This window comes from Phascolarctos cinereus, unplaced genomic scaffold (genome assembly GCF_003287225.1).
Source record: "Phascolarctos cinereus isolate Bilbo 61053 unplaced genomic scaffold, phaCin_HiC Scaffold_3;HRSCAF=262, whole genome shotgun sequence".
Lineage (NCBI taxonomy): Eukaryota > Metazoa > Chordata > Mammalia > Diprotodontia > Phascolarctidae > Phascolarctos > Phascolarctos cinereus.
The window spans coordinates 232155882-232169213 of NW_027555736.1; the positions used below are offsets into that span (position 1 = coordinate 232155882).

The 13332-nt window shown below is 37.5% G+C and overlaps 1 protein-coding gene across 1 annotated transcript in view; it reads right to left on the reverse strand.

Moving 5' to 3' along the window:
- The window catches only part of PCNX1 (pecanex 1), a 242472-nt gene that overhangs the window by 46856 nt on the left and 182284 nt on the right, over positions 1-13332 (reverse strand). Inside the window, 5 exon segments of the mRNA XM_020986378.2 lie at positions 1321-1574; positions 4708-4923; positions 6241-6299; positions 7264-7393; positions 12007-12115. Coding sequence (XP_020842037.1) covers positions 1321-1574; positions 4708-4923; positions 6241-6299; positions 7264-7393; positions 12007-12115 — 768 coding nt within the window.

Consider the following 13332-nt stretch of genomic DNA (forward strand, 5'->3'; position numbering starts at 1 on the left):
CTGGGCAAGTCACTTAACCCCAACTGCCTAAAAAAAAAAAAGTTTGAAAAAACAAAAAAGAATGGTGCTGCTTTCAGAAAAAGGGAAATTTGGAAGAGGAGTGGATATGGGGGAAAATATAATAAATTCTGTTTCAGACATATTGAGTGAGATTTCTCTGCAATATCTACTACGAAATGTCTAAAAGGCAGTTAGTTATATGGGACTGAAACTCAAAGGAAAGACTAGGGTTGGATTTACAGTTCTATTAGCGAAACACACAACAACTGATCAAGTCACGAAGAGAAGGAATACACCAAAAAAATGGGGAAAAAAAAGGAATACACCAAGAGTAGAGTTTTTTCTCAAAGTTTGAGAAAGGGAAGAGAGATTTAGGACAGTAGCTTGAGGGAATGGTTTAAAATTTTTTTTTTTAAGGACAGAGAAATGGCTGTGTTTGAAGGGAGTTGGGAAGGAAGCAGAATATGGTTGTGGTGTTTTTATCTTTTTTTTCTGAGAGGCAAGAGGGGTTAAGCAACTTGCCCAGAGTCACACAGCTAGTGAGTGTTATATGTCTGAGGCCGGATTTGAACTCAAGTCCTCTTGACTCTAGGTCCAATACTCTATCCACTGCGCCACCTAACTGCCCCAGGAAGCAGAATATGGGAAGAAACTGAAGATAACTAGGGAACAAGAAGAACAGGATGGCATTATAGAGAACGAGTTGGCTTTGGAAAAGAAAGTCCAACTCACTATCAGAGACTAGCAGAAAGGAGAGTATGGCAGGTGATGTTAAGGGGTTTTGCGAAGAATAAAAGGGGAGTAGAGGAAGCTCAAAGTGAATGGCTACAATTTTCTCAGTAAGAGGGGACATCCTCAGCTGAGTTGTGAGACAGAGAGATGTGGGAGGCTTAATGAAGTTTGTAATAGCTTCTGAGGAGAATGAAATAGTGAATCAATTAGGAAGGAATACAAGGAATAACTCGCTGAAGTGAGAGCCCATTTCAACTTGGATAATAAGATTTTATAATGTACCTGGCAAAGCACCCATACAATCTTAGGAAGGCATGAAAAAAATGTTAAAGGTTTATTTTATTTTAATCAATTGAGCTTTGTGCAGATTTCTAAATGAGACCAAATACATTTCTGCACGCTTTATTTCTGTAAAATATATAACTAATTGAAGAGATGGCCATGATTTACTTCCTATCCTTAATACTATATGCTTCAATGAAGTATTACTGAAGAAAGGAATAATGTGACTTTATAAGTACATTTCGTTAACTGCTTTGGGATATATTTTAAACTATCAGATCTTAGTATGTTCTTCAAATCCCTTACTTTAACATAATATGTGGTGAGTATTTTCCGAAGATCAAACACTTGCAGCATAGAAGCTGCACTATTGTCAGTGATGCTGTAGCCTTCCAGCACATACTTGGTGACAAGAACTTCCCAAGCTAGCCAGCGTTGACTAAATGCAGCATTAAAGGAGAGCATGTGGGGAAGATGACCAGGTTCACAGCAACAAAAGCCATCATCTTCATCTACTCCTTCAGTAATGGCTTCTACTTCTCGTTGTTGGCAGTAAGTACCTTTAAAAAAAGAAGACCATTACAGAGGTAAAAAAAAAATATGAAGCAGATAAATAGAAAATGTCAAGGATGAAAACCAAAATAAAAGAACTCCACAAATCCTGAAATTTTATATCACCTTAAGGAATAAAGTTTATGTTGCTGACAAAAATTCAATATAAGTCAACTGCTGATTATTTGTGTATGTATTACATTCAGCAGAACTTTGGTTTTTTGTCAGACTTCCTCTATTATATAAAAATCTACTTTCCCTTATTATCCCAAAATCCAGACTAATAAACTTAGTTACAAAAAGTAACATGCAGTAAAATTGTGGCCATTTAACATCTTGGAGGCAATGACTTATTCGGATAGGCAGAAGTTGACAGGGATGTACACACCAAATGTCTGGGCAGTGGACCTAATCTCGAGGCCACTCTTTCTCTCACATCCTAATTCACTGGTCGTAGTAGGGGAACTCAAGTACTCCTTACTTCCAAACGTCACATGCAGTATCTCTTTCTACCACAAACAAATCAATCATCCACCCTGGATTCTGGTAGCTACCAACCCACAGGTTATTTTTTCTCTTTTTTCAACGAGTTTAGTGCATAGCTCAGTATATTTCTCTTAAGCCTGGCAGTGCCTGCCATCAGCGTAGGGAACTTCAACAAGCAAACTGGTATTTACACAGATATACTAACTTCCCAGCTCCTCAATCTACTTAGTTCCTTTGACCTGCACTACACCTCCCACTCTCTCACCTCCACAGAGAGTCATAGAGTCAGTCATGCCTTTGATCTTGTCATCACTCACAATGTTGTTCCCCTTCACATTCATCAACTCTGAACTTCCCTCTAACTGATCGTAATCTTTTAGAACGTTCTATCTTTCCCAATTCCTTTCCAACTCTAACCCTGCTTATTCACTGTCCTTCCCAGAATCTCCAATTGTGCTCAGTACGTTCCCAGGCTAGCACCCTTGCACTGGCTACACTTTGCTCCTTTGACTTCTTGAAAAACCAGTTTAACTCTACAAAATCCTCTGCCCTGAACATCCTTGTTCCTTTGTCCTGTCACTGGACCTTGTCAATCCCTGAACTTCTAACACCCCCACCATCCACCTTCTTCGCCCCCATCCACTGCTTTTGCTGAAGGAAGTCAGGAAACTGCTGATTAGATACATTACAAATTTATATTGTCTTCTAAACTAGGCCCTCATGACAACAAAACAATCCTTCCACTCCTACCTTACTCAACACTGTGGCTATTCTAAACCTTATTATCTTTCCTCCAGCCCCCAAAAAGTCTTACTCCTTTCTCATCTCAGGACCTAGATTCATGTTTTACCAACAAAATTATGATTATCTGACAAAAGTTTTCTCTTTTCCCTTCTATTCTCACATCATCCATTATTTCTTCTTTCACTCCAGATTCTAATAAAATGGTGGCCCTTTTCCTCATCAAAGCAAACCCCTGTATATGTACTTTTGATCCCACCCTTTCCTGTATTCTCTAGCAGATTGCTCCTGACACCATTCCCTGCTGCTTCTCTGAGTCTCCCCCATACACATGTATATGTATGTGTTTATATGTATGTATGTGTGTGTATGTGTGGATCACTACATGATCCTGAGGTTACGAACTTGTGTCAGTTCTCCAGATAATCTGAGGGGACCATAAATTAAAATAGTTGTTTCAGCAGTTTCCTTCTGGGGGGGCACCCTTGAACCAATAAAATTATAGGTCAGGACAAAAAAATACACATAATGGATTGATGAATTATTACTTCTTTATTTCTGAGAACCTCTCGTTTCAACAAACTAATTAAAAAAAATTTCTAGGGGGCAGCTAGGTAGCACGGTGGATAGAGCTCTGGCCTTAGAGTCAGGAGGACCTGAGTTCAAATCCAGCCTCAGACATGACACTTACTAGCTGTGTGACCCTGGCAAGTCACTTAACCCCGACTGCCTCACCAAAAAGAAAAAAAAATTTAAATGAATACATTCCACAGTCAATTCCCAAATTTTATTTCTAAGGTCAAATTTCTTTTTAAAATATTCCATAAAGTTGTTTCAATGAACAGAACTACTTGAGAGTCCCAAGGAAGTTCTAATGGTAGATATGTGCAAAATATAAATAAGTGTTTTATAATACCTACTGCAATCCTTGTAGTAAAATGGAGAGCCACCAGTTTTAATGACTACTTTGAGGAGACACATGGCAGTTCCCAGGGACCTGAAAAATGTAACCTGCTGATGTACCGTGAGGATCCATAGGCCTTGTCATCAGCCTTAACCCTGAACTTTGGGGCTTCCAGACCTTCCCAAATTTTCTCACATGTGTTGGTCCTTGAGAAGCCTGTCTCTTTTCCTATTTGTATCTCCAGCCCTGAACACAGTGCTTGGTACACAGCAAGCGGTTTAAAAGACTTTTTCATTCATTCCATATTTCTGCACTTCATTTTCCTCATTTATGAAATGTAAAAGCAGCATGAGATATCCCATAAGGTGATTTCCAACTCCATAATTATCTGATCTTAACTTCTGACAAGGACAGACGAACTGTGAACTTATACATCAGTCTCATAGAAACAAATATGGGAAAAATTCACAAAGGGCAGAGAATTGAAGGTCCAACAGTGGGTGTAATGCCTAAGAATACAGAAAAAGGAGAGAACTATGATTTGAAAACTGAGGAATTTCCCCCAATTTTGGATATATGGCAAGTCAAATCAATACCCTTCAATGTACAAAGTGTCTGAGAGACACAGACCATGAATCATTAATACAGGGAAGCTATTCCTGGGTCCTCTATCACTACAGTAATGAATTTCTATTACACACTTTTAAAATGCACTTTATATCTCAGACTTACACCTGAATAAGCACAAATCAATCATAATTCCAGGAAAAATAATGCAAACTACTCATGGCATGTTAATAGCATCATGTTTATATACAAAGGACAGCTTATGACTAGTCTCTAAATATGAAATTGAACTAAAGTTAATATTCTGGATTTTCCATTTTTCCATTCCAAAAGCTAACGGTTGTTTTTATGTTAATATCTACTTTGGGATCAAGGTGATCAACAAATAAAACATATAAATCAAGGCAGATGCAACTTTAGAAATAAAGTAATAAGGACCTTACCTCTAAATTCAAGCCCCCTCAGCTGGAAAGTGACAAGACCATTGCCTATCTCTATAAGATGTACCAATGCATTGAGATAATCAGAAGCAAGAATGAAACAGTCTCCAGTACTGTAGTTTCCCCATCGTCCAAGCAGCAAATCTCCACACAGACTATGCTGTAGGGAACGGGTTAAATGCTCATAAAAGATGGAATTCAGATTGTTGTCATCTGATCCTGCAGGGATAGAAAAATAAAAACAAATCTTAACTTTTATTGCCTAAGTGAAATAATATTGCTTTACATATTAAAAATAAACTCACTTCCAGTGAAGGTTTCTTGTGGTTATTTTTTGACAAGAAAAAGCCATTTTATGTATTTACAATTCCTAATTTTACTTTAGCCTATGATTTGCTTTCTTATACTCTTTAATTTCCTTTCTTGTTTTGAAACCATCTACCCATAATTCACACAGGCCCAATATGTAAGCAGTTTTATAAAAAAAGGAAAATTAAAAATGTTCAGATAAAGTCCTTTTATGTATATCCACTTAAATTTCCTGACTAATGTACAGTATGTTTCTTAGATCAGTGCTCAGGCTCCATTTTTTTTTAACATTGTTAGAAATATGAAATAATTGTAAAATGGTAAAGGCTCTTTAATAACATTTCTACACTACCAGTAGGGAAAAAACCCTATTTAGGAAAGAACAAAATAAAGAATTATTAAACTAAGCCATAAAACCCCAAACAAACTAGGAAAGGAAATACAAAAAAGATTTAGAGATTTAAAACAAATGAGTTATAGGAAAAGGAAAAGAGTAAAAATGGTTTTGGATCCAGAGATGAATTCCCACAGTTTTGGGCTCCGATTAAAAAAAGTGAACTTTAGTTTAATTTTTTCATTTCTCAAAGAAAAGAGTCTTCCTATGAGTACTATTTTCTTTCACAAAGAAATAAAAAGTTTTTTTTTTAAATGAAGGAAGAATAAAAGTAATTGATTACGTGGGCCAGATCTCTGCAAAGAAGAAATGTGAGGCTTCTGGACCAGTTGAGTTCAGGAGTACTGAGCTGCAGCAGGGCTACAGTCAATTGGCTCTCCCCACTAAATCCAGTTCCAATACAGTGACTCTCCCCCAGGACGGGGGTGCATCAGGCTGTCTAAGGAAGGGCAAATGGGCCCATGTTAGAAATGGAGCAGGTAGGGGCAGCTAGATGACACAGTGGATAGAGCTCTGGCCTTGGAATCAGGAGGACCTGAGTTCAAATGTGAGCTCAGACACATGACACTTACTTACTAGGCAAGTCACTTAACCCTGACTGCCTCACAAAAAAAAAAAGAAAAAGAAAAAAGAAATAGAAATGGAGCAGGTTAAAACTTCCATGCAAATCAACAGTGAGCTTAGGTCCAAGAGCGGCTACTACCTTTCCAGCCTACAGAAAGTAAGGAGATCCAGTCTTCTCATCCCCATATATTTAGTTTTCTAAAATGATTTAATTTCTATCTGGGACATACAAAGTTCATTTAGTTTCAATGAGAAATTAGTGATATTACCTGGATTTCTATCAAGCTGAGAAGCCAACCTGGTGTTTGAATGATCCACACGCTTTGTGCTGAAGAAAATAAAACAAAAAATTCATAACAGATTATATTATATACTATGCAGAAAAAAAACAAAACTGAGGAGAGGGGATAGACACTGCAGAATGAAGAAAAGAACAACAAAACTGTATGAACATTTATAGAAAAATTAATATCTAACACAGGTTTTCCACAATGTAACTCAGCTATCCGCCTAAAGTTAATAACAATATGTGCTAGGCATTTTTTTAAAATGCTGATGTCATTTTTAAACTGCGTACTTCTAAGAATGGGTAGACAGCTAAAAAACCGATGCCTGTGACATTTGTGAGGTTGGCATAAAGTAAAAGATATGCTTCCTTCTTGATTTTCAACTACTATATACTTGGCATCTTCGAAAACTTACAATTGGTTCTACCTGTCTCCCTTTGGCACCATGTACAAGTTAGAAGAAAATATTGACTAAGCTCTAAAGTCTTGTGTGACTAATTAATGTCTATTACCTGCCTAGCTAACATCCCATCCCACTATGAACATCTGACATTAAGCAGAAGGAGAAAATGATTTTTATCTCTATCCAATAATTAACCACTATGGAATATCAGCTCAAATCTACTTATTAGTATAACATGAAGGATAAGGCCTTTGTATCTTGCTAGTTATTAATTTGGTAACTTTTAATTGTGGCTCAGTATAAAAGAGCAAGGGTTTTGGAGTCAGAGGACTAAGCAACCTCTGTTGCTTAGTAACATGGAGCAAGTCAAATAACATCCCTGGGCCTCAATTTCCTCACATGTACTAAACAGCCTCTGAGACTCCTTTCCACTTCTAGATTTATGACCTTATGACCCACGACACATCTGTACTGCTGTCATTATGGCAAAAAACAAAAACAAAAACATTGTTCTTTAAATGATTATAATATTGATGTGACAGTTCACTATTAAAAATAACTTTTAAAAGGCTTCTACTTCTAAATAGTTTAATTTTTCTCACTTATAGTCTCTCTCCCAGAATTTGACCGGTCGAACATATGAAGTGATGAATATTGCACTTCCCAAAAAGGGGTTTAGTGGAGTAGAGAAGAAGGCAGATATAGCAGCCTGGACAAACAACATGGCTGAATCTGTGGGAAAACTGGTTAAAGAAGATACCATTTATCCTAATCAGATAGAAGCACTATAAAAATGGAAGGGAAAACCAATTTCTTACAAATGCATTTTGGTTCATGTGATTGGCTAAATGAATCCTTTAAAGGTTGAGGGTGGTTTGAATGACAGTATATTTCTAAACTTAATTGACACATCTTAGTCATAATAGTAAATTTGTACTATGCTACTCCTGCTAAAGAAATTTCTAGAGACTAATGATGGAATAAACTCCCAAACGAGATATTTCTTGATAATAGTGGCTCCCAATCAGGGATTTCAATAAACAAGAGAAAGTATGGGGAAAAAAGCCAACAAGGGAGATAACAAGTAAAGGAGAATAATGCAAGTCTGGACTAGATTTTTCTGAGGTTGAAAAATGTAATTTTTTCCCTATCCAATAAAGAGCCTCAAAATTCATAATAAAAATGTATAAAATGCCAAAATATGCTTTTCTATTTTTATATTACTACCAGTTTTTATTTTTATTTACAAAAGCGTTTGGGGAAATTCAGAAAAAAGATCTTGGAATTCAGTAAATATTATTGAACACTTACTATGTAGTAGGCATCAAACTTCTAATAGAAATAAGACAAGTAAACAAGTAACTTTAATACAAAGTAAAATGTTTTAAGTACTTAAGAAAGGTATAAAACACTGTGGAGGTAAAATCAAGCAAGGCTCAAACTTTACCAAATAAAGTATGTACAAGCATCAGAGATGAAAGGGGTTGGGGAGCTGGGGTAGGGGTGGGGAGAGCTCACTCATCCAGAAATCAGCAGTTGCTTATTCTAGGAGTTAAAGCAATTAAAATTACAAACCTGTGGGATCTTGAGACAATATGTTATATCTAATCCTATAAAAATTAGGAGGATCCTAAAGACAACATAAAATCTTCTATTCTGCAATAATTGTAGCTATTTAACTCTATCTGTCTGTCTATCTATCTATCTATCTATCTATCTATCTATCTATCTATCTATCTAATCTATCTATCTATCTGTATATACAAGCTGTTTTTTTTCTGCCTGTCTCTGAATTCTTGTGACTGTAATGGCCTGAGAAACTCTTGCCATAGACTGCTTGTAAATATGATTCTGATAGATCTGATTCCAAATATAGCAGAATGCTTTAAAAAAAAAATCAAGGGGCAGCTAGGTGGTACAGTGTCCAGAAGACCTGATTTCAAATCCGGCCTCAGACCAAACACCTGACACTAGCTGTGTGACCCTGGGCAGATCACTTAACCCCAACTGCCTTAAAAAAAAAAAATTCAACAATACTTGAAACTTCAGAGCAGGAAAAGATCATTTCTGACTACAGAAACAATGCTTCATGGAAGAGTTGGAATTTGAGCAAGGCTTTGAAAAATGGGTAGAATTAGAACAAAGAGGAGTACGAAAGATGATTAGAGGGGAGATACACACAGGGAGGCAGAAAAGTATTCCAGGTATAAGGATTAGCTTTAAAAAAAAAAAGAAAAGGCACAGAAGCAAAAGTATGAGAGAACATATGTGCCAAAGGGAAACATCCACTCACACCAATGATCAATTGAGAAAGAGTTTAAAGGCACTGTAATGGCAAAATGCCTTGTGATTCAAGATCACACATAAGAGTTCTAGAGGGCAAAACCAAATCCTTACTAATCAATGTGATAGGGGTGGAAGAGGAAGTGGGGATAAGTAATAGGAACTAGGGACTGTAATAATCAAAGCACCAGCATCATAGAAGTCCTATGGACCTAGCTCTATTAGTTGAATGCCTTTTCTTAGGCTGTCAAATGCTTATGCCCACTATTCCTTTCCACTTCTCAGCTGTGATGGCTATGGAGGCACTAAATATAGTTGTGAACAAATGCTACATCTGTTTACATTCTGCCAAGCCTGTGTTCTTGAGCCCTAAGGCATGCACTGTTGTCAACTGTGCAAATACTAGAATACTGATGGGAATAACTCAACAATTATGAAACAACATAAGATTCTGTTTCATTATCTTTGTCCCTAAAACCACTCCTCTTCTGAATTTCCTATTTCTGCTAAGGGGACCACCAATCCTTCCAGGTCTGTATTCTTGACATCATCCTAAAATACTAACTACTTCAGCTTACACCCCTCACTTTTCACCTGAACTGTCTCCTGACACAAGTCTCTCCCCACAACAACCGCCAAAGTGACTTTCCCAAAGCGTAAGTCTGATCATGTCATTCCCTTACTCAATAAACTTCTGTGGTTCCCAGCTGCCTCTAGGATTAAAATATAAATTCCTCTGTATGACTTTAAAATCCTTTACCACCTGGCTCCAACCTATCTTTTCTAGTCAACAAACAATTATTAAGTACCTACTTCAGTCAGGTACCTTCTAAGGATACAAAGAAAGGCAAAAACCAGTCCACGCTCTGGAGGAGCTCACAGTCTAGTGGAGGAGCCAAAAGTAAATAACTAGGTAAGACCAATAAATGCGCGTGCACGCGCACACACACACACAGAGATAATGTTGCGCAAGAAAGAGACCAATACTAATGGGAATTGGGCAAAGCTTCTTGCAGGTGTGACTTAACTGAGAAATGAAGGAAGCCAAGAAAGTTAGGAGGTAGAGATGAGGAAGGACAGAGTTTCAGGCATGGAAGACAGATAGGGAAAAGGCCCAGAGTCAAAAGATATAGTCTCATCCATGCCAGTCATCATGCCAGTGTCACTGAATGGCAGATTACATGGAGGTGGGAGCTGGGGCTGGAGGAGTGGTTGTGTAAGATGACTGGAAAGGTAGGAAAGGGTGAGATTTAACAGCAAAACAGGATATTATATTGGATTCTGGAGTTAATAGGTAGCTACTGGAGTTGACTGAATAGGAGGGTGATATACTTAGAATTGCCCCTTAGGAAGACCAATTTAACAACTGAAGGGAGGACAGACTTAAGTGTGGCAGGGAAAGCCACCAGCAGACTATTGAAATAGTCCAGGTGGGACATGATAAAGAATCTATACCAGGGCAGTGGCAGTATCAGAGCAGAGAAGGGCACAAGAGACGTTAACAAAGATAAAATAAAAAAATTTTAGCAACAGATTGGTTATAGGAAGTCAGAGAGAATGAGGAGTTGAGGATGGCACATAAATTGGAAACCTGGGGGACTAAAAGGATGCTGGTACCTCTGATGGTAATAAGGAAGTTACATAGAAAAGAGGGTTTGAGGGAAAGATAAGGAGTTTAGTTTTAGACTGGTTTAGACTAGTTTAAAATGTCTACAAGAAATCCAGTCTGAGATGTCCAACAGGTAGGTAGAGATGTGAGACCAGAGGTCAGGAGAGAGCACAGGGCTGGACAAGCAGATCTGAAAGTTATCAGCATAGGAATAAGAATCTATTCCATGGGAGCTGATTAGATCACCAACTGAAATAGTATAGAAAAGAAGAGGGCCCAGGAAAAAGCCTTAGGGGACACTGATGGTTAACAGGTGTGACCTAGACGAAGACCCAGCAAAGGAAACTTAGAAGGAATGGGCAGAAAGGTATTAGAAGAGCATTATCATGAAAACCTAGATAGAAGAAAGTATTAAGAAAAGGGTGATCAACAGTGTCAAAAGACACAGAAGGGTCAAGAAGGATGAGGACTGAGAAAAGGCCATTGGATTTGGAAGTTAAAGAGATTACTGGTAACCTTGAAGAGAGCACTTTCAGTTGAATGATGAAGTCAGAAGCCAGACTGAAGAGAGTTAAGAAGAGAGTGAGGTGAAAGGAAACAGAAGCAGCACCAATTGTAAACAGTCTTCACAAGGAGTTAAATCAGAACATAGCATGATAGCTAGCAACGATGGATCAAGTGAGGGTTTTTTGAAGATGGAGGATGTTTATAGGCAGTAGAAAGGTAGCCACCAGATAGGGAGAAATCGAAGATAATGAGAGCAGGGATCATATAGAAGGCAGTATGCTGGAGAAGATGATGAAAAGAGATCTCTTTGTGAATGCAGAGGGGTTTGCTTTGGCAAGGAGAAGGGCTCTTAATGTGAAACAGTGGTGAAGGCAGAGAAAGTGGCAAAAGGATTAAGAGGGAAAGGTGAGCTTTCTAGTGAATGGCCTCATTTTTTTAGTGAAGTATGAGGCAAGTTTACTCCCCAGAGTAAACTTTGCTCCTTACATACTCCACTATTTCTTTCTATAGGCCGGCTGTCCCCTTTCCATGGAATGGACTCCATCTTCACCTCCACTTCAAGACATTCCTCACTTCCTTCAACATTTAACTAAAACACCACCTTTATCTTGAGCTCCTCAACTGGCTGATGTCTTTCCAGCCTAACAACCCTGTAATTAAACATCATGAATTAATTTTGTATTTACCCTACATATACTTATTTACTCTGTATATATCGATATACATACCAGATGTCTCCCCCAACAGAATGTAAGCACCTCTGAAAACTAGGACTATTTCATTTCTGTCTTTGTATCCCCAACTCCTAGTCTAATTCTTACCCCAGATACTTAATCAATGCTTGATAATTAGTTGGTTGCTTTAGTCCATAACAAACAATATACAACATGCCTTTCCTACAAAAAAAAGTAAATGTATTCTTGCAACGTTTTAAACAGAAGGATACGAGGCACAGCAAATGGCTGGGCAAAAGCATGAAAAGCAGAGCCCCATGTAATCTGCCATGGTGCAATGTAAGTATACACAAACCGCAACTTATATAGAAGTTCCCAAAGCTGAAAAAAAAGAATAGAAAAGAAAAATTAGTAAGAAAATCTTATCATCAAAATTATTTATAATTTAAGAAATTAAAGGAGACTATTGTATCTTGTCTTAAGAAAATGGCAGATCTTTTGATATTTGAGTCAGCAGTTAGAAATTTTATGTCTCCTAAGACTGCAGTACATTTTAAAGAATAAGGATCATTATCCATGACCTGTTTCATGGGTATGAGTTTCACTTTGGTTTACTTTGATGCCTTTTAGTGGCACTGCAGTTAGGTGCCAAGGGGAAGGGGGTGTGTGTCTGTGGAAGAAGCAAAGTGCACAAATACTTTAGGAATCAGGTGATTCCTTTAAAATAACTTAACTGGGTATTTTTGTCGGAATAATAAAAAGTATGTTAATAGTAAGTATTTTCATTAGCTCTTCAACTACAAACAAATATTCTACCAAAATTCATACTCATAGCCACTGAGGCTGCTGATTGTACTGTGGATAAAGCACCTGGCCTGGAGTCAGGAAGACTGGAGTTCAAATTCAGTCTCAGAAATTTCCTAGCTATGTGATCCTGGGCAAATCACTTAATCTGCTTCAACTTCCTCAACTGTGACATGGAGACAGCAATAGCACTTACCTCTTATGGTTGTTGTAAAGACCAAATGAGATAATAATTGTAAAGCACCCAGCACAGTGCCTGGCACATAGCCTAAGTGCTATCTGAATGTTACTTATTATTATTAACATTATCATATTCATAGACTCATTCTACCTAATGACTATAGGTTGGGAAGATAATCTTCTTCAACCAAAAAAGGCATGATACTAGAACTGTGGATTTTTTTGTTTGAATGACTGTCCCCCTGCAACTTTATTTTCTTACAGATTAGCAAGATAAGGTCTAACTTTAATCTAAAGGTTTCAAGCTTTATAGCAATCACATGTTCCTTCTGTTGATTCTCAATATCTTAAAAAACACTTCTCTGTCCCACTGTTCATTTCTATTCTGATCATTTCCCTGTTCATCAGGAGAGGAAATAAAAGGATAAAACTCAAGCACAGTAGTTGATGTGGTAAAAATCTCACATTGTGCAAATAACCCAGAGGTAAGACACTGATGATCATAATAATAAAACTGATAACCTTTCGTAACAACAGTGGTCAGATTAAATAGAAGTAGCATGGTATAATGGATAGAGAGCTATCTTCAAAGGCAAGAAAGACGTGACAGTTTA